This window comes from Podarcis melisellensis (assembly GCF_964234715.1).
Source record: "Podarcis melisellensis genome assembly, chromosome: 6".
NCBI classification, from domain to species: Eukaryota; Metazoa; Chordata; class Lepidosauria; order Squamata; family Lacertidae; genus Podarcis; species Podarcis melisellensis.
The window spans coordinates 62,228,628-62,248,450 of record NC_138538.1 but is presented as its reverse complement, the minus strand read 5'-3'; the positions used below and the strand labels follow the sequence as shown (position 1 = coordinate 62,248,450).

The following is a 19,823-nucleotide window of genomic DNA, read 5'->3' as shown; positions in this document are numbered from 1 at the left end:
GCCTGACTTTTAGCATAATGGATGCAGCTACGAACTGTACTTAAAAAACTACACCCTTTCAACTATCTGCCCCGAGGACCTGTAGAAGTATTTTAACATTTCAAAGAACTGCACATTGACAGAATTCAAGAATACTTTTATGATCCTCCTGTACTGTAGAGAAACAAATGGTATATGAAACTGTCAGCATTTGGTATTTTTCATTCAACAAATAAATTTAACTGAAAAGAAGCATTGTCAATTGCAAAATAGACTTTCATGAGTCGGTAGCCTGACACACAAACTTTTAAAGCAAATGGATGATTGTGTAGGTGGGTGGGGGTAAAGAGACTCAAGTCAATTTAACACACACACAAAACTTAATTATGGATAGATTTTGAAACTGTTAGTCACTTAGCAAATATATTTTCTGAAACAAAGTGAGAATGCATTCTTTAATATAGTCTTGAATTCTAATACTTTTCAACAATTATGAACAAATTAAAAAAATAATTACAATAAATATATTAACTTTTTCCCTACTTCTGAGGGGAAAATGACACATTCATGATCTTACATCCAGAAAGAATTAATCCAAAAGTCTTTATTGCACCAACCTGAAGAGCCTTCAAGGCAGAGGTAAAAACTGCATTAAAATTGTGAATGTTTGTGAAAAGCTCTTTACAATCAGAGCCTCATAACTTAGAAGACACACCTCTGTGTCCTGCAGCTTCAACCACCTAATATAGTCAAATTTCAGGGGCCAACTCTGTGGGAGGTAAAAACTGCCAGAGATTAAAAATAAGGTGTTTACATCAATTGGCTCCCCTTCGTTTTGGGTTTGGTTTTTTTTGGAAGTGGTGGCAAATAATTATTTAATGTATTATGTTTATATACCACCCTTCATCATAGGATCTCAGGGTGGTTGACAGAATACAGGATAAAAACAAGTAAATATTTAAAAATATAACAGCAAACAGTAGCATTTGGCTTGGCTGGTTAGTATATTCTGGTGTTTCTGGTGCTGTTAAATCTGTTTTCTGTATTATTTAAGTTTTGTTTTAAATTATTAACTTGACACACCTTAAACCTTGGTATATCAGCTAATAAATGATTTCCATAATACTTGTTTGGTTATATTCAGCAGAAGAGACATCAATTTAAAGTATCCTATCATTGGGTGTGGACAGTAATAGAAGCATGATTGAAGACTGATATATAAACATATATAGAAATCAAACATTTTCATACTAAGAAATCATGATGACAATATTAAAATACTAATTGTTTCTATTTAACATCCAGGGAGCCAGATGTTCAAATTCATTTTTTTTACCGGCAGGCTTTCCTGCTTACATTCTTATGACAGGAAGAGGAGACTGTTGCAGGGACATGATCTGGTATTTCTGCTGTTTCATAATTCTTAAGCATTGCGCAATAACCTGCCAAAAGAAACACACAACAAATACAACAACAACAATTAATGTATTTGGAACATTCTAAAGTGATTCACAAGACAAATGCAACTGACAATTACTGTAGAAGCTGAATAAAACGTATCAGAAGGTCACTCTAATGATAAAGGAGAAGACGCTAAAAGCAATTATGAAAAAATATGTAAAGCAGGAACTGTAGGAAAGGCAAGCAAAGGAATATAGGAGGAAGCAGATAAACAAGCAGTGAATGTGTTGTGTCAATTTATTGTTGCAGTAAATTAAGAGAAAAAACATCATCTACCCATTATTTCAGAGAGAATGACATCCCGAAAGTATGCTACCAATAACTGTTCTGTTTCAATTATGTCTAGGGACGCGGGTGGCACTGTGGGTTAAACCACAGAGACTAGGACTTGCCGATCAGAAGGTCGGCAGTTCGAATCCCTGCAACGGGGTGAGCTCCCATTGCTCGGTCCCTGCTCCTGCCAACCTAGCAAAAGGTTGTCAAAGTGCAAGTAGATAAATAGGTCGAAAGTATGTCAAAGTGCAAGTAGATAAATAGGTACCGCTCCAGCAGGAAGGTAAATGGCGTTTCTCTGTGCTGCTCTGGTTCGCCAGAAGCGGCTTAGTCATGCTGGCCACATGTCCCGGAAGCTGTACGCTGGCTCCCTTGGCCAATAAAGTGAGATGAGCACCGCAACCCCAGAGTTGGTCACAACTGGACCTAATGGTCAGGGGTCCCTTTACTTTCAATTATGTCTGCCCAACCAACTCCCTTACTAATCACTAGGGCTGTCTAAAGCGCCCTTACCCTTGATCTGCCCTGTGGCTCTAATCTAAAAGGCCTCCATCAGACCAACTTGCTCCACAACTGGTCCAAAATAATACAGAAGTCACAATGTTCAATTAGTTTTTGTTTTTGTTTTTAAAAAAGGGTTTTTAAAGGGGTTTTTTTAAACAAACAAATAAACAAACAAGCATACAGCCAGGGGGAAGGCAGGGGAAGGAAACGTGCCTTCTTCCCCTCCCCTCCATATACTATTTTAACAGGAAAAACCAGAAACCAGCATTTTTAACAGATAGGCTTGGGGAGGAAGAGATATTGAACATCTTATAGAGACATACACTTAGAGAAAGAAGCTTACCTTCCTTGAACTCTGCGGTAGGATTACACCATCATCCCAGAGTCTGGCAGAAGAGTAGAATGCACTGCTTTCTTCCTCTAGTCTTAAAAGACAAAAGAAAAATTTCAATTTTCATCTGCATTTGTAAAGATATTTTGTACTTTGGGGAATACTAAGACAATATAGCACATTTTTAATACCCCCAAACTGAAGAGACAACAGTCTGCTTCAAAAAGTAAAATAATCGCTAGTATAGAAAACAAGTAACTCCAAAAATTTATTATTCCTTTAGCTATTTAAAAAATTAGAAGCAGCACCCTGAAATCCAAAGAGAAACATCAATACCATTAATTTAATCATAACACTGAGGTTTTTGTTGAATGCACCTACTTTTCCTTTAATAGTTTTAAGTCTACTTCTGCTCCTTGTCGATCAGCATCCCAAATAGAAGAGAGCGTGTGGCAATGTCTTGAATCCACAAGGCCTATTCTTGCATTAGGCCAGAGGAACAGGAAGTTTGGATCAAATGATCTTCCACACTAAAGACAGACAACACAAGACCAGAGAAATTCAGAAATGAACACTCACCATTTAAGTCAGCTTGAACAAAGCATTGACTCAAGGAAAACATATTAAGAAGGCATTAAAGAACTGTGAAATATAATGTCCATCTAATTTAAAACACCAATTTCTGGTTTCAATACAGTCTGATCCTTTGGAGCCATGTCTACTTGTGTCAACAATAATTCTGTATTTTCCTCACTACATGCTAGAGATTCTTAGTTATATCAAGTTTCAAGTGTGGTATTCAACTACCATGTCTTGTAAGCACAAGGATTTCTGCTTACACAAGGGGACATTTTCCATTTCTTCCCACCACCACAACCTCCCCTTCAGAGGGTTGGGGGAACACCTAGAACAGATTTGTCCCAAGCCAGTGACCACGTGATGACATCACAAATCTATTCCTTGGGTAAGTAACAATCCAAGTATTGGGGGGGGGGGGATGCAGGGTCAGGAGGGGGAAGAACATCTGCCCCATTGTGCAAGGAGAAATCTTTGCACTGATGGAACAAGAGACTTAGCACCATGTTGAATTTTACCCTAAGAAACTAGCTAGGACAGGAGCATGTGGGTGAGGAAAGAGAAGCTGATCCTACGTTCAAAAACCTACCATAGCATAGCTTTCATTTCCATAGCAGCCACCAATCACAAGGGTTATCTTGGGAACAGCAGCACAAGCAACTGCAGCCATCATGGATGCTTGTGCTTTCAGCCTATTAGTGTGATCCTCTGCCTGAATTAAAATGAAAGAATGGTGAGAGTTATTTATTTTACTTTTTACATGCACATGTTCCCTTTATTCCTGGTCTCAACATGTAAAGGATTTGCAAATCTTTTATACAAATATTTAAGTTACTAATTTGCCTACCAACAGTAAAAGGGGGGGAAAGAAGATGGTAGTAATTGATGCAGGATTCAGCACTAGAAATTCATTGTTCTAGTCTGTTCCTCTTCAAAACAGAGACCAAAGCTCTCCATCTATGCACATGCAGACTAAAAGGAAACAGGAGTTTCAAAAACTGCCAGTCCATCATTTTCCAGGCACAAAAACAAAGTATACTACTTGGAAACACTGGGCTCTGTAGGGAACATTATTTTTCATTGTATATGGTGAAATCTGCTAGTTCTGATTTTTTTCACATAGCAAGAATATAGTTAATTGTAATCATTACTACTGAATTCCCAACAAAGAAGCTTGCATTATAAGGAAATTACAGTTTCTAGGTATACAACAGCACTTCTTATGCAGTGTCCAGATGTTAACTTGTTGGACTCCTAATTTGGCTGACAAGTTACCTTAAAAAAAAGGTAAAGGACCCCTGACAGTTAAGTCCAGTCGCGAATGACTCTGGGGTTGCAGCGCTCATTTTGCTTTACTGGCTGAGGGAGCCGACGTTGTCCGCAGACAGTTTTTCAGGTCATGGGGCCAGCATGACTAAGCCGCTTCTGGCGAAACCAGAGCAGCGCACGGAAACGGCGTTTACCTTCCCGCTGGAGCGGTACCTATTTATCTACTTGGACTTTGACGTGCTTTCGAACTGCTATGTTGGCTGGAGCAGGGACCGAGCAACGAGAGCTCACCCCATTGCGGGGATTCGAACCGCCAACCTTCTGATCAGCAAGCCCTATGCTCGGTGGTTTAGACCACAGCCACCCGCGTCCCACAAGCTACCTTAAACCTGGGAAATACCAAGTGGAGAGATTTCCCCTCAATCATTTTTCAAACTTTTCACATTCAGAGAACCCGTCCCCTGTTGGATGCAGAGGAATCTGTTATTGCAGGGAAGAATGGAAGTGGGCAAACTTTTCCAGTGAGAAAACTTTTTTCCATTTGAAACTGAAAGCGTGACACCCTAATTCAGAGCCATTTGACTGTGATCTGTACTAGCTGCTTTACCTGTGTGAGACTGGTTGGCTCTGCTGCACATGGAGCTGTATTCAGGACAAAAAGGATTGGAATGTTTCGTTGGCTACAAAGCTGTATGAAGTGGGAACCCTTCAGAGAAGCTTCCTGAGTCAGCTCACCGTTGTTAGCTACTATTCCAACTAGCTGTCTAACAAAAACATAAAACACTTTTTATAGTACAAGGGTAGTAGAAACATTGAAATCAACACAGTAAGTACCCTCCATGTGTTTAGTACTATAACTTTATAATATCACCTTAAATAGGCAACAAATTTGCATTACTTTTGCTTCAAAACTCCCAAGATACTTAGAAATGTTTACAATAAATAATCTGCTGCTACAAGTCATTTAAAAGAATATGGTTTGGGCGAAGTGCAGGCATGGAACATTACTTATCTAAATTCTTGTCTAAATTCCCTTACTCTCAAAAGCGGGAATGTTTGTGCAAGAGATCTGTCATAAATTATTAGGAGGGATCTAGGCAGCCCCTTATGCGAGGGGAAGGCATGTTCACTATTGGCCATGATGGCTGGGAATGATGGCAGTTGTAGTCCACACAAGATTGTGGGCTAGCTTAGAATGTATGGACAAACATGGTTCCAATGCCAAAGTATGAAGCAACAATCTAATGGGTTACTTATTATGTACTGGTTATGGACATTCAAGGCTGAAAAAGCTCAAATTAGTCATGCAAATTTGTACTTTTAGTGACAAAAGCATACATTTTCATAAACAAATGATCCTGCATAAGTAGTTAATATGGAACTTATTTGTTAATGTTCTCAAGTCTGCTTACAGCAGGAAGCAAAATACAGTTCATATTCTCTGTGGTGTAATTTTCCATTATGATGAAAAGACAAACCATCTCAACTATCATATTTTCATCTCAGAGGAAATCAATGAGTTTGAGTCTGCAGCATGCTTTATTAATCCTACCAAAATAATTCACTTTCTAGAGCTACTTAGAGACAAGCTTAACATTAATGGAAAAGGTTAGGCCACAAGAGGCTTCTCTTTCACTTACAAAACGGACTTTAAATATTTATTTGAGCTTTTTAAAGTTTTGAGTGATCTTAGAGTCAGTGAAAGCAGTCTTATTATCAGCCCTAGAGAATAAGGCCTGCTTAACCATTCAACTGACAACCCAGAAGGTGACAGTTCATCAGGCTCTTTCAGGCTGCACCACAAGCACTTACTAGCTTCTGGATCCTAGACTTGACTTAAGCAGCTATGTGCAGAAATGGATTTTCTGCACAAGAAGCCATTACTTCAAAATATTAAATACAGTGTAGCACTTGCCCAAGGAAGGCTAACAGGATGGCATTGAGTTCTCACTGGACAGAGAAGGAGCATGGATAAGAACAATGGCCTGCTGCACAGAGAGCTGCACGTTGGGGGAAAGTCTGTTCAACGTACTGACATTTTGTTTTGAAGACGTTGTATATGTTGCAATGCTATGGAGGGACTTGGGTAGACTTGCCAGTGCTTCCCCTTCATCAAATAGTTTGAAATGTTTTATGTAACTATTCCCACTGGATACACAAACCATACCACCTTAAAAATTTGATTTTTTAAAATGGACAAATGGTGAGGGGAGGCTTTTGCGGCTGGACTCTAGTTAGCAGGTGCCCAGCACACACATGCACATACAGTGGTACCTCTAGATGCGAACGGGATCCATTCCAGAGCCCCGTTCGCATCTAGAAGCAAACGTAACCCATGTCCGCGCGTCTGCGCAGGTCATGTTTCGGCGCTTCTGCGCATGCGCGTGACGTCATTTTGAGCGTCTGCGCATACGCAAGCGGCGAAACCCGGAAGTAACGCACTCCGTTACTTCTGGGTTGCCGCGGAGCGCAACTCGAACATGCTTATCCCGAAGCACATTCAGCCCGAGGTATGACTGTATACGAGGTGTTAGTGAGTGGTGGTGATAGCTGAGAACTCACATTTCTCTAGCAACAGCAAATTGATGTTTGTTGGGAATGCAAGTTCGCCACACATCAAAGTTCTACATGAAAGAAGGATTAGATCTCATGCAAGAATGTGATTGTAAATTATTTGGGCAAGACAACTATTCTGGAAAGATCCTAGAAAAAACTCATCAACTAGATTATATTAAATTAGGTCTGATCAGTATCTTTTAGAGCTGATCATTGTCTTTCAGATGTCGGTATATGTCTTGGCCCAAAGCTAGCCATTGCTATGTTTATTAAATAAATTGCTAATTTGCTTAATGTAACCAGGTCTTTGGCTGAACTTAATTGCTGGTGGTTTGTTAGTAGTATGATACTGATAATTCTTCTGAGCTCTGAGATGCCAAAATGAAATTTTGTCTGCATGGTTTTTAAGTTGAAATATGAAAATATTTAGCAGAGATAAATCTTAAAAAGAAGAATTACTAACAGTAGAATCATATGGATTCTACACAGAAGTAAGTCCCACTAAATTCAGCTGGGCTTATTCACAGATGTACTGCAGTTGTAAAGAATTCTATAAACACATACAATGGATTTTTAAAAAAAAAACAGGTGCAATTTACTATTGATCAGCAATGCTGATTGTCTAGTCAGGTGGCTAAGTACAGACTATGTTAATTTAAAACCCCAAAATGTAAGCACTAAGCACTTGGAATACAATGAATCCAACAAAATTTAAATCCAGTTATACACCTTGGCTTCCAAAAAAGAGTAACATTGTAGAAACAATTGCATAAGTGATCCAAACAACCTGGGAGCCATAATATAGTATGGCTACATTTCTATCCCTGTAACAAATCTAAGCTCAATTCTGCAATTTCAAGTGACTCTAACAGGGATCAAATTACCATTTGCTTGAACAACTAGTCATTAAAAAGTGTTGCAATAATGTGGCCCGCTGGTTTAAACTTCTCCCTTACCCTTCTACGTAGGCAAATCCTGCTACTAAGGTAGTTCCATAATTAGCTTTGAATTCCTGGAACCTGCTGCCATCTATCATCCGACTCAGGATCTATAAAATATTGTCAAGAGAAATGAAAAATCAATAGCAGATAGCTTGCTGGGGGAAAAAATCATGTCTTCTGTCTCCAATTATGGCTCAATATTCTAAGATAATGGATGATATCTGACTAAGTCATACTAAGAGTAGACACACTGAAATTAAATCCAATGATTTCAATGAGTCTACTTCAACTATGATTGAGTCAGGTACTACTCTATGTTAGATCACAAAATTGTAAACTTTAACATTCAAAATTGTTTTACTTGTTTAGATACCGACTGTACATCCAAAGCTAAAATTTTATGATTTAAGTAGGTATTGGTAGGGCATAAGACTCTTAATCTCAGGGTCATAGGTTTGAGCACCATGTTGAGCAAAAGATCACTGCATTGCAGGGGGTTAGACTAGATGACCCTCGTGGTCCCTTCCAACTCTACGATTCTATTATTCCAGTGGGTTCAACAGCTACAGCCTAATGGAGCTAGCCTGATCACAGTAATCCAGGCTGTAGTAACTTCCCAAGTTGACTACCATTACAGTAGTAGGGCTACCCTTGGAAGATGGTTCAGAGACTACAGCAAAATGTTGCAGCACGAAAACTGACAAATATGATAACTCAGGAGCATACAACACTGCTTACAATGCAGTTGCGTTGCCTGTCTAGTTGTCTCTCAGCCCAGTTTATGCCCCAAGCTATTTATGGCTTTGTATGCCATCATCAATATGGCATATAAAGTCAAATAGCTTGGGGCATGAATACCTGAAAAAACACCTCTCTCAATACTATCTTGTCCATGACCTGAGATCTGCTGGGCAGGTCCTATTACTTGTTCTTATATCAAGAGAGATCCTGTTAACTGGCATCCAGAGCAAGGTATTCTTGGCAGTAGCACCCTAAATCTGGAATGAAGTACATCCTGTGATCAGGCATCTCCATTAAGCTGGAGGAGGGAAAGAGTAGGACAGTCTTACTGCTAATAAAAACTAAGTAGAAGTAAATACTCAGACTAATAAGGCTTTTTGATTCATGAAGAATATGGTGAATACTTCTCACACCTCTTCCTGAGTTTTATGAGAAATAACAACCAACTACAAACCATGGCCTCGACTATGCATACATAAAGGAGTAGACCATTTGAAATACTCAAATTAACCCTTGATCTACCTTTTCAACTCAGCACCTCAACACAGTATCATCTCTGGAAGTACTTCTAAAAGCAAACAGAAATGGACAACTTTCAGAGAAGTAGCTGTGTTTGTTGGCTGTGAACAACAAAAAGTCTTGAAAGCCCCTTAAAGACTAACAAAGGTATTATAACGTAAGCTTTCATGAACTAAGATCCACTTCAACAGATGCATGAAGCATAATTAACAGTGCTGCCAACTGAGGGTCGCACTTCATGCAATGAAGTGGATTCTCTCAAAAGCTTATCCAATAATAAATTTGTTAGTCCTTAAAGTGCTTACAGGATTTTTTTTGTTTTCACCAATTTACATAAATGATCCAAGAAAACTGAGCCACAGGATTTGTAGTTCAACCACTGTTAACTATACTGTCACACTGTTTATTTTTTAAGCCTACTAAAGTCAATGGGATTTATATCAAGTAGCCTAACTTCAGATTGCAACAAACATTTTCCTTACCAATTTTATATGTAGAGTGTAGCTATAATCTTGTGGTGCAAGCCCCAGAAGCTCATCAGCACTGTACAAGGGACTGTCATACTCTACAGTTTCTTCTGTAGGAATTTCATAATTGAGTGTTGAAATAATATTTCTAACACATTCATATGCTTCTTTTTCTGAAGATGCAAAATGGTCAACACAGCCACTGACCCTGAGAAAAATAATTTACAAATATTTGGCAACAGATAAAATTCAAGGCAACAAACATGATCAGAAAACATTGCTACTAACAGTAAAATAAATGATTCCTTATATTTATCTTCTGTCTTTCAAGTGATTGGAAATCACGTGCCTCAGACAAGATAATTTCTTACAAAAAATATATTAAAGCTGGTGAGACTGTAATATCAATTTGCATTAACTGTACCGAATGAGGAGTGCTATTAATTTTCCTCATGAATTCTCATGTTTAGAGTAGCACAATGTGCTCTAGACAGAAACTATTGCTACTGCAGAATGCAGGTGCCAGGGCTGTGAATGGTGCCACATAACACTTGTTCTGCACAAACTGCACTTGTTCCCAATTCAAATTTCACTGGGTCCCAAGTACTTGAAGGAGTACCTCTCCCATTATTTGCTGGCCTATGGCTTCAGATGTGTTGAGGATTTTAGCAGCTTCTCACAAACCCTCTACCAAGCATAGGGCATGGGGCAGTGATGCAAAGGAAGGTCTTCTTGGTTGCAGCACTCCATCTGTGGACCACCACTCCGCTCTGAGATAAGGTTGGCTTTCTTCTTAAGATTTTAGTGTGGTGTGAAAGCACACCTTTCCAATCAGGCCTATAGTGCAGTGATGCTGTCTGGCTTTTTGTATTCTGATTCTTGCTGTGAAAATAAGAATCGGTGGTACCAGGGCTTTTTTTCCAGCCAGAACTCACAGAAACTCAGTCCCACGCCTCTCAGGTGGGCACCACTGCCATTCTAAGAGAACAAAGGAGGTGTTCTTAGTGAGCTCCAGCACTTCCTTTTTCTAGAAGTGGGTTGTACGGTTTGCTATTTGGTTTTGTTCCTCCCTCATTTTAATGTAAAATGCGCAGTACTTGTGCTGAAAGAACAGGATATAAACAAACAAATGTTGTATGTTGAGGGGTGATTTTCGACCCAGAAATAGATATGGGCCAACTAAGTGCAAATAATGCAGCACTTTTTTGTTTCTGGATGCTTCTGACATTTGCAGGCATTTTTTAAAAATGAGATTATACCTAGAAAAACTAGGACTAAAGGTATCATTCAATCAACATTAAGAGCTCAGGAACAAATATTATACCTACTTAGCATGCAGGTTGGCTCCTCCCAGTGCCTCAGGATGAATATCTTCTCCTGTGGCAGCTTTAACTAAAGGGGGCCCAGCGAGAAACATTGTGCCAATTTTATCTACAATGGCTGTTTCCTCTGCCATGGTAGGAACATAAGCACCTCCTGCAGTACAAGAACCACACACAACTGCCACCTAGAGGACACACCAAGATAGCTGGGTAAGAAAAAAAGAACAAAGATGAGGAAATATTTAATTTTATGTTGTAAATTTCCAGGAAAAGTTATCAAGCATATGATTATATTGAAAAATTCCACAGGAAAAAGGAGTCAGGAGTTTTATTTCAGAGAGCAGTATCAAATATCTCAGACTTAATTTTATATTGTACAGCAATAATATATAATCCTTACTTAAGCAAGGAAAGAATGTGCAGGTCATACCTCAGATACAAAATCTGTATTATGATTTGTGACAGCTTGTCAGGGTTGGGGGTTTTTACAGCAAGTTCTCTCCACACCTACATTTTTTGAGGTGGGCAGAACCTGCCCTAGTGTTATCACCAGTGAGAAGAGGTAGTAGTATCATGCCTGTGTGACATGTTGCAAAGGGAAGGGTAACCAGCTCAGATTATTCAGGGACCCACAGTGTTCATGATGTGAAGAGAATTTAGAAGGAATGTTTCAGAATGTGACCCACTGGCTATCTTTCTCTAGTCTGTTGAATCAAATGAGATGAAAGTACTGACAGGGGTTTAATGCTAGAAGTTAATGACTAACTATGGCCAGATATTTAAGATATGAATGTAATGGCCAATGATTATCTACCATAAATGGTTTCTGATCATAGTGGACCTATTCCTTGTGCAACAAATGCAAAATTTAAACTGCTGGATGACACTTCCAAAACACTATGAACTGCTTTCCTCAGCAGTGCATTCTTTTACTTATTAACTATATACTACTTGGAAATGCATTTTTAATGCAGAGATTTCTTCCCAATATTATACCTGAGGGATTTTCAATGCAGACATCACAGCCTCGTTGTAGAAAACTCGGCCTCCATGGAATTGGTCAGGAAACAACTCTGCCTAATAATACAGAGGCAGGAAATACAGTAAAAATTCAAAAGTTACAAAGCCTATGTTCTATGCGGTTGTTCTGCCTCTTTCTTTTTCAAATTTTGTTTTTAGCATACTGAAAGAATCATTATTTTCCTGGAAATCTGTATTTTCTTTTTTGGGGTTCCCCCCAAACCCCCACGTATATTCTGTGCAGTAATTTTATACAACTCATCTTTCTTTGACATGGTTAATTCATTGACAGTTCAATGGCAAACTGGCTTTGACTTTGTTACCTTGACTATTTTTCAAGTATACAATATTTTTAGGATACAGACTTGAAAGCTAACGATAAAACAAGTCCAAGGGAATAATTTTAAGCAAATTAAATCAACCGGTTTCATAGAACATGTCTTTTACCTGAAGTGGCAAGAATGCTCCCCCACTGTCCACAAGGTAAACCGATGGAAGTCTATTTTTAATTGCTATTTCTTGAGCTCTCAGTTGTTTCTTCACTGAAATAGGATAAATGGTCCCACCTTTCACAGTTGCATCATTTGCCATGAAGACACACCAGACTCCACAGATTTTTCCAATACCTGCAACAATGATATTATCATTACATTTTACAAACAGTATGAATTATCCACATTGGAATATTTTGTAACTGGATCATAAAGTAAGGCAATTAAGTACATAAATATGCTAGAGAGGTCTTTTGTAGCATATTAAAATGCTAAGGAACTCAGAAAGAATGCAGCTCAACTGCATCCTCTTTTACTTACAATGCTGCTAGACTTTGAACATGTGTAGTCAATGAGAACAGTTGTGGAACTAAGAAGTGACTCAGCTGATAAGGTATCCTATGGTGACATTTTTCAATACATGCAGATAAAATTACTTGTTTATCAAAAGATCCTATAACAGAGGTTGTCAAACTAAGGCCCGTGGGCCGGATACGGCGCACTGGGCTCCTTAATCCGGCCCGTGAACCTTGCAAACCCTGCCACCCGCTTGGTCAGTCCCCGCGCTAAATAGGTGCAGCACAGAGGCCTCGCCGCACGGAGACTGACTTCCGCGATGCGGCATGGCTTCTGATTGGCTGCAGGAAGCTCCTTCAGCCAATCAGAAGCTGCAGGCGCCTCTGGGCACCGCCCCTTCCTTCCCGCTGAGGCGGCCGAGCAGGAGGAAGTGGCCGAGCGGGAAGGAAGCAGCAGTGGCGTGGAGGCTGCCTCCGCCGCCCAGGCCAGCAGCATGGGCTCTGTGCCCCACCAAGACAGAGGACACTGATGCTACCGAAGACAAGGCAGCGTCGGCGGCTGTGGTGTGAGTGGCATAGGTGGGGGGCCCTTTTGGGAGGGGGGGTTGCTTTCAGGAGGCGGTGGGTCTGGCCCCCGACAAGGTCTGAGGGACAGTGGACCAGCCCCCTCCTGAAAAAGTTTGCTGACCCATCCTATAAGCTCAGTGTAGAATCTCCTTATTGCTTTGTTTGTTGTCACAGAATTGATTCTTTCTGTCCTGAACAAATTAATTCTTTCAACCAATTAAATAAAGGCTGCAATCCTAATTCCTCCCCACTGCTAAAAGAGGAGCCACCACTACATTCCCAGGCCTGCTGCTCATGGTGGTTGCAATAGAAGCAGAGGAGGCAGGACAACTGGGCCTGATCCCTGGGCCAGCTCAAGGTCTGGATCCCAACCCCTGTATTTTGAAGTCTTCTGTTGGGCTCTGAAAGTGTGAATACTACCAGCAAGCCTTCTATCTACTTGAATGTCTGGCAACCAGTTAACTGAGCTGAAGGGTGTCTCTGCTCAATCCAACCCCACATCTGGTATAAGGTTGGGTATGGATTGCACTGATCAGTTAAAATCAGATGATAATCTATCAAATGTACATACAGTATTATCAATATTTCAGCTTGAGATATTAGATTTAAAGACCAGCTTTAATACTTTTTTCATTCCTGCTCCACAGACAAGAATCCAAAACATCCTCAGAACAAGTGTTTTCTAAATCACAGCCTAACCAATTAATTGACTGAGGCTTTAGTTGATTAATTTATCAATTTAACTCATTAAACCTTGTGTCCATGCTGCAAAAGAATTGAGGTTAATTTTACACATCCCAGATAGATGACACCATAATATGTACTACACACATAACCACTATGGGAAAACACAAATGAACAGCTTTCCTACCAACTTCAGGGCCACTACTTAAATTCTAAGTATTGTTTTCTCATAAGTCCTTCATCAATCTCTCAATTGTGTAGCTTAGTGAGGACTGGTTTCCACTGCTGACATCATGTGTCACTGCTGCACTGGATCAAAGGGCAGGTAGGCAAAAGAGCTGGCAAGAGGCTAACTGCAGATATGAGCATGCCATTTTGTCTTTTCCAGAGCACCTAAGTTTCTACTTTAATTTAGTTAACAGATATAATGTGCCCCTCAGACATCTTTCGTTACTATATGCAGAAAAAAGCATTACATTTAAGCATGAAAGAAAAACTATGAGTGTGACTCTTGCCTTGTAAGGTGGATACCATAAACACATTTACAAGTCTACTGTACGTTAATACCCACCTAGGAAAGCCTTATCTGATGTGCACCAAACCCAAACCTGATCCCAAACATTTGCTTCCGGTTGTCAAAAAGGTAGCTTAAAGGCACTCTAATGTCTCCCTCTCATTCTGTCTTCACTATTGCATCTTCCAACAGGCATAGCACAGATGGAATAGATTTTGTTATTTATTGGCAGCGGCAGGCCACACTATCAATTGGCATGAACTGATTAAGTGCATGCAGATTTATTATATTGCAATTTATCTTTTAAAAAATCCCTTACGCAAAACCTACCAGTGAGACATCCTGCTGCAGGAACATCACCATAAGGCATATCAAGGCCTGCAAAAGGGGAGAGCTCAAGGAAACTTTCATCATCAAGAAGCATCTTTAAGCGTTCACGAACAAGCAACTTTTTGTTCTTCTGAGTGTGGCGCAATATTGCATTTTTTCCTCCTCCTTTACTGACCTTCACAAGCAACTCAGAATACCTGATATCAAAATGAAAAGCTCAATGGAACTGAAAACCAACTTCTGTTGCCAAAGACAAAAGTACCTTAAGAACAAGTTAATCCAACACACACATTAACAACACTGCCATCATACTTGTGGGGAAATATTGTGACTGTATTATTCAAAATTCAGCAACAACAAAAAAATATGAATTTAAACTGGACACATACATGAGTTCACATGTCAAATTAGGGGGAACCTTGTATGACATAGACATAACCTTGATCCTGGAAAAACATGAAAACATTTGCTTCATGGAACTGTGACTAGAGATTTAAGTACAGACTTAAAACAAAACTAAACTAAAGTTAAACTAAAATAACTAATGCAAAATACTCATTTTCATGAGTTTTCTTTCAGCTTGCTCTACTAGTTTTGAATAAAGCCCTTTGGGCTGCTGCCATTTTTTTCTTCAGGACCAATACGTACAAGTAGTGAGTCACTTTCCTCTCTTTATCTGTGAATCATGATTAATTGAAAACTCTTAGGAAGATATGACTCATATATATCTTTGCATTCAAAGTGAAATGAGGGACAGGTTTTATGACATTTTCAAAAATTTGTAAAGCATATAACACAGATAACATTTATGGTATCAACTTGCTAGATGCCTTTTTAAATGAGCTAACATTACTCCAAAAGTGCTAAAGCACCTACCCAACTTGTGAAAACAAAAATCTTCACAAGACATATGCAGGTACGTATATAAGTTGAGAAATCATTCTAAACCTTTCAGGAGGCAGAAGAAATATCTTGTAACAGTTTTCAAGTTTATAGATAATTGAATTCAGCAAACTGATTAAGGAAAAAACTGAAGCCAGAATTATTTTGGATCTTGGCCTAAGGTAAGGCTAGTTTGCAAGACCCTAAAAATGCATAGCTTACTCAAAACTGTTGAATCAAGGGACTAATGCTGTAGAAATATTTTTTTAAAAAATTAGTTACCTCTGAATGCAGATCTCACTGTTTCTTGCATTGCCTTCAACTACGTGTCTACACAGGGAAGGGATGCTTCCATCTAATACTGGAAAGTTTTTTGTATGGTTATGTTTATTGTTTATTTTGAAGCTCATAGAGGAGGAATGTAGCGTGTTATGTGGAACCATACTGGTGCATTTTGTTCCATCCTTGCATCTCCGGAGACTCCATATTTGCTGTCTGCCTATGCCAACTTCCTGACATATGCTCTTGGAAGTTTGGAATAATGAAGAGCAGGGGTGTCGTAAACACCTGGAGAGCATGGTGAGAGCGATCCACATGATCCTAGAATCATAAATAACATATTACTTATTTTTTTAAATGCATATCTCATATCATGCCTGAATTCATACAAAAATAAACCAATAGCCCTCCCAAGATAAAATGTGGCATACAGCTAGAACATTTCAGTTATCATTTTCAATGCTGTATGGAGGCAAGTACACAAAAACTTTCCTTGAAGCAAAATCTCTGCTAGTTAATTTCATTTCACTTCAACAGTTAAAGAATTTAACTGAAAGGAAGGATAATTCTTGGGTCCACCTTTATACCTTACACCAGGCATGTCCAAAGTCTGTTTCGGGGGCCTAACTTTGGTCGGCCCCCACAGCCCTTCACTTCATCAAATCTGGCCCACTTTGAAAAAAGTTTGGACACCACTGCCGCTAGTTGGGATGCTATACTCTACCAGCAGCAAGATCAATAGCACAGTAAAAGCACTAGAAAAAAGCTCTTGCCAACCACCAATTACATATTCACAATGATACACTTACAATGCAAAAAGAGATCAATCATCCTGTGGTAACAGCATTAATACCATGATGATGTGATTGAACCCATTCCACACATAATACATGAGCACTGTGCCAGGAAATCTCACAGCACCCCATCCAAAACAGCTAATTCCAAAGCTCAGTGGTTAGGAGACTCCAGTGCTTCCCTGAGGCTGGTATTTGAATCTTCTGACTGCCAAAACCCAGGCATTAGCAAAAAATTCCCTATGCCAAGGAAGGGACCAGGGTCACACACAAAAAAGGAATGCCATTTCAGTTATAACAGTGCAACAACACAGTAACTAGGAGGAAGCCACCATGCAGAATTTAGGAGAAATTAAGATGTAGTGTATCTGGGAGTTAGTACTACACCTTTACTCTCAGGTTAAGTGGGCACAGGTTTGTAGCCTGTCAGCTAAATTAAGCCATTAACAGGTCAACTTTATTTTGTAAAGTGATGGGCTGAAATTAAACCTCAACCAGCTATAAAAAAAGTACGGAATTATTTTGCAGCATGACAAACCCTGGGAGTCCATTTAGGGTGCACCAGCAGCCTTCTGCAACAGAGAGCAGATGTTTGGGGCTACAACTCCCATCTTCCCTGATCATTCGCTAAATGCTGGCTTAGGCTGATGGGAGTTGTACTACCCCTGAAGAACAACAGGATAGGCAAGGCTGCTATTCCTTCTGTGTCTGCTTCATCTCTTTGCTTCTAAAAAGGTTGTTGTATTCTGAACTGCACTGATGCAGAATTAGGAATAAATGCAACTCATGGAAACTTATTTGTTCTAGCTGCATTACAATGAGCTTGAATGCTTTCTTGTCTCAGCGCGCGTTCAACAAGCCCTTGGCCAAAACTGATTTGACTGTCGCTTGCTTTTATTGCACTGACTACATTTCATTTCACCTAATGGAGAGGATGGACGATTTTTTTTTAGTGCTTCGACTATTGCTGTCCGCCTCATGTTTGCTCCTTTTTGTTTTTGTTTTAACTGGCGGGTCTCGGCTGCTGAACGAGCCCGGCAAGTGAGCGTGCTTGTTATGGCCCCAAAAGAAAGCTCTTTCTTTCCCGAAGGCCCCGCGAAACACCTCAGAGCTCTGGCCCCAAGGGTGGCCCCGGAGTTTCGAGGGAAACAGCTGCACAGGCAAGTTCGCTTTAGGCGAAACCAAGGCCTTGTTTCCTTTTTTTATCCGTCTCTGGCGTTAACCCGACAGCCGGACTGGGTTCGCCCACCGCCAGCTGCGTCACCCGACGACCGTTTCCTAACGGCCGTTTTCTACCCGCCCCGCCGCCCGCTTCGGGACACACCGAAGGAAAGTTCGAAGTTACCGTTTTCTTTCAACTCTTGCCTTTTCCCAGAAGTCCCCGGCTCCGCTTCAGTACGTAAAGCGTCCTCCGCGTCCAGGACGGGCTCCGCCCCCTCGGCGTCTCTCTCTTTCTCTCTCGTAAGGGCGGAAGCCAACGCCTGTCCCCTGGTAAGTGTGGGAGTGCGCATGCCCGTTTTCTTCACGCGCTTCCCCCTGCCCCGTTAACGGCACGTGCTGAGCGAGTCTCTCGCGGGCGCTTCCTCACGCCTGTTCCTCGAGTACAGCGAGCGGGCAGTGCAGAAGGAAAGCCATGCAGTCCAGCGTCCTGTTCGCACGGTGGCCAACTAGACACCTGTAGGGAATCCCGCAAGGGGCCTCTTCCCCACACCCACCCACTGTGGTTCCCAGCACCTACTATTCAGAAGCATTTTGAAGCTATCTAGATTGGTGGCCATCACCGCCTCCTGTGGAAGTGAGTTCCATGGTTTAAATGAGGTGGCGCTGTGGGTTAAATCACAGAGCCTAGGGCTTGTGGATCAAAAGGTCAGCGGTTCAAATCCCTGCGACAGGGTGAGCTCCTGTTGCTCGGTCCCAGCTCCTGCCAACCTAGCAGTTTGAAAGTACATCAGAGTGCAAGTACAGTGATACCTCTGGTTACATACACTTCAGGTTACAGACTCCGCTAACCCAGAAATAGTACTTCGGATTAAGAACTTTGCTTCAGGGTGAGAACAGAAATCGTGCTCCGGTGGCGCGGCGGCAGCAGGAGGCCCCATTAGCTAAAGTGGTGCTTCAGGTTAACAGTTTCAGGTTAAGAACAGACCTCCGGAATGAATTAAGTACTTAACCTGAGGTACCACTGTAGATAAATAGGTACCACTCCGGCGGGAAGGTAAACGGTGTTTCCGTGTGCTGCTCTGGTTCGCCAGAAGCGGCTTAGTCATGCTGGCCACATGACCCGGAAGCTGTACACCGGCTCCCTCGGCCAGTAAAGTGAGATGAGTTCTGCAACCCCAGAGTCATCCGCGACTGGACCTAACTGTCCAGGGGGTCAGCGGTCTCTTTACCTTAGCTCTGGACATTTTGTTTCCCTGTGTAGATTTCAGTACATTTTCAAATCCCTTCTCTGTGCTATCTTTGCCTAACTTGCCCTTCCCACCCCACCCCCACATGTTTCTCAATATATTTCATATTGGATTTATTCTTTGAATTTTTTATACAGAGAGTGTTTAAACGGATGAAAACCCTCTTTCCATCTGGCTGAGGAGTTGCACTGGAAGGCTTTATGTTGATTCTGAGAGCCAATTGCAAGGGGAAACAAGGTTGCCACATTTTATTAGTTTGTCTTTCATATGTTATTTAAAATAACCAAACATATGAAAAATAATAAACAGGTGTATAGTTAGTGGCAAATCGACTGGTATATTTGAAGTGATGGCAAATCGACTGGTATATTTGAAGTGGTGCCTCATCTTTTATATGTTTGTTCATTTCCTTCCAGTCTTACGTTTTTCCCCAGGTAGCATTCTATTTTGAAATAAAATTTTAAAATTCTGCCAAAAAAAGAAAGATCAGGAAACTCTTAGTATACCATGAATAAGCTTGGTTGCTAAAGAATAAAACAGCCCAAGCTCAGTAAATACTGAAGGAGTTTGGGTGTGTAAGTTAGGTTGCCAGATCTTTTGCAGACTTATTAATTAGTCC

The 19,823-nt window shown here is 40.6% G+C and overlaps 2 protein-coding genes across 5 annotated transcripts in view; one reads left to right on the top strand and one right to left on the bottom strand.

Moving 5' to 3' along the window:
* Positions 1–119: 119 nt before the first annotated feature.
* Positions 120–18,285, bottom strand: LOC309372298 (methylcrotonoyl-CoA carboxylase beta chain, mitochondrial-like). Of its 4 annotated transcripts, none has more exons than XM_081915793.1 (13): positions 18,142–18,285; positions 16,006–16,323; positions 14,842–15,038; positions 12,407–12,585; positions 11,936–12,016; positions 10,946–11,124; positions 9,633–9,825; positions 7,906–7,997; positions 5,001–5,157; positions 3,714–3,836; positions 2,930–3,078; positions 2,561–2,642; positions 120–1,421 (listed from the first exon to the last, which is right to left on the bottom strand). In XM_081915793.1, exons 2-13 carry the CDS (start codon positions 16,317–16,319, stop codon positions 1,332–1,334), a joined length of 1,836 nt encoding a protein of 611 aa, XP_081771919.1. In that variant the 5' UTR covers positions 16,320–16,323; positions 18,142–18,285; the 3' UTR covers positions 120–1,331. The 4 variants fall into 4 exon arrangements, with proteins under 4 accessions (XP_081771919.1, XP_081771918.1, XP_081771920.1 ...); XM_081915792.1 differs by having other exon boundaries at positions 18,121–18,247; XM_081915794.1 differs by lacking the exon at positions 18,142–18,285 and adding an exon at positions 17,719–18,086.
* Positions 18,168–19,823, top strand: part of WLS (Wnt ligand secretion mediator) — a 71,856-nt gene continuing 70,200 nt past the window's right edge. The window contains exon 1 of the mRNA XM_081915831.1: positions 18,168–18,287. The gene's annotated coding sequence lies outside the window, so the exon portion shown is untranslated. The remainder of the gene's footprint in view (positions 18,288–19,823) is intronic.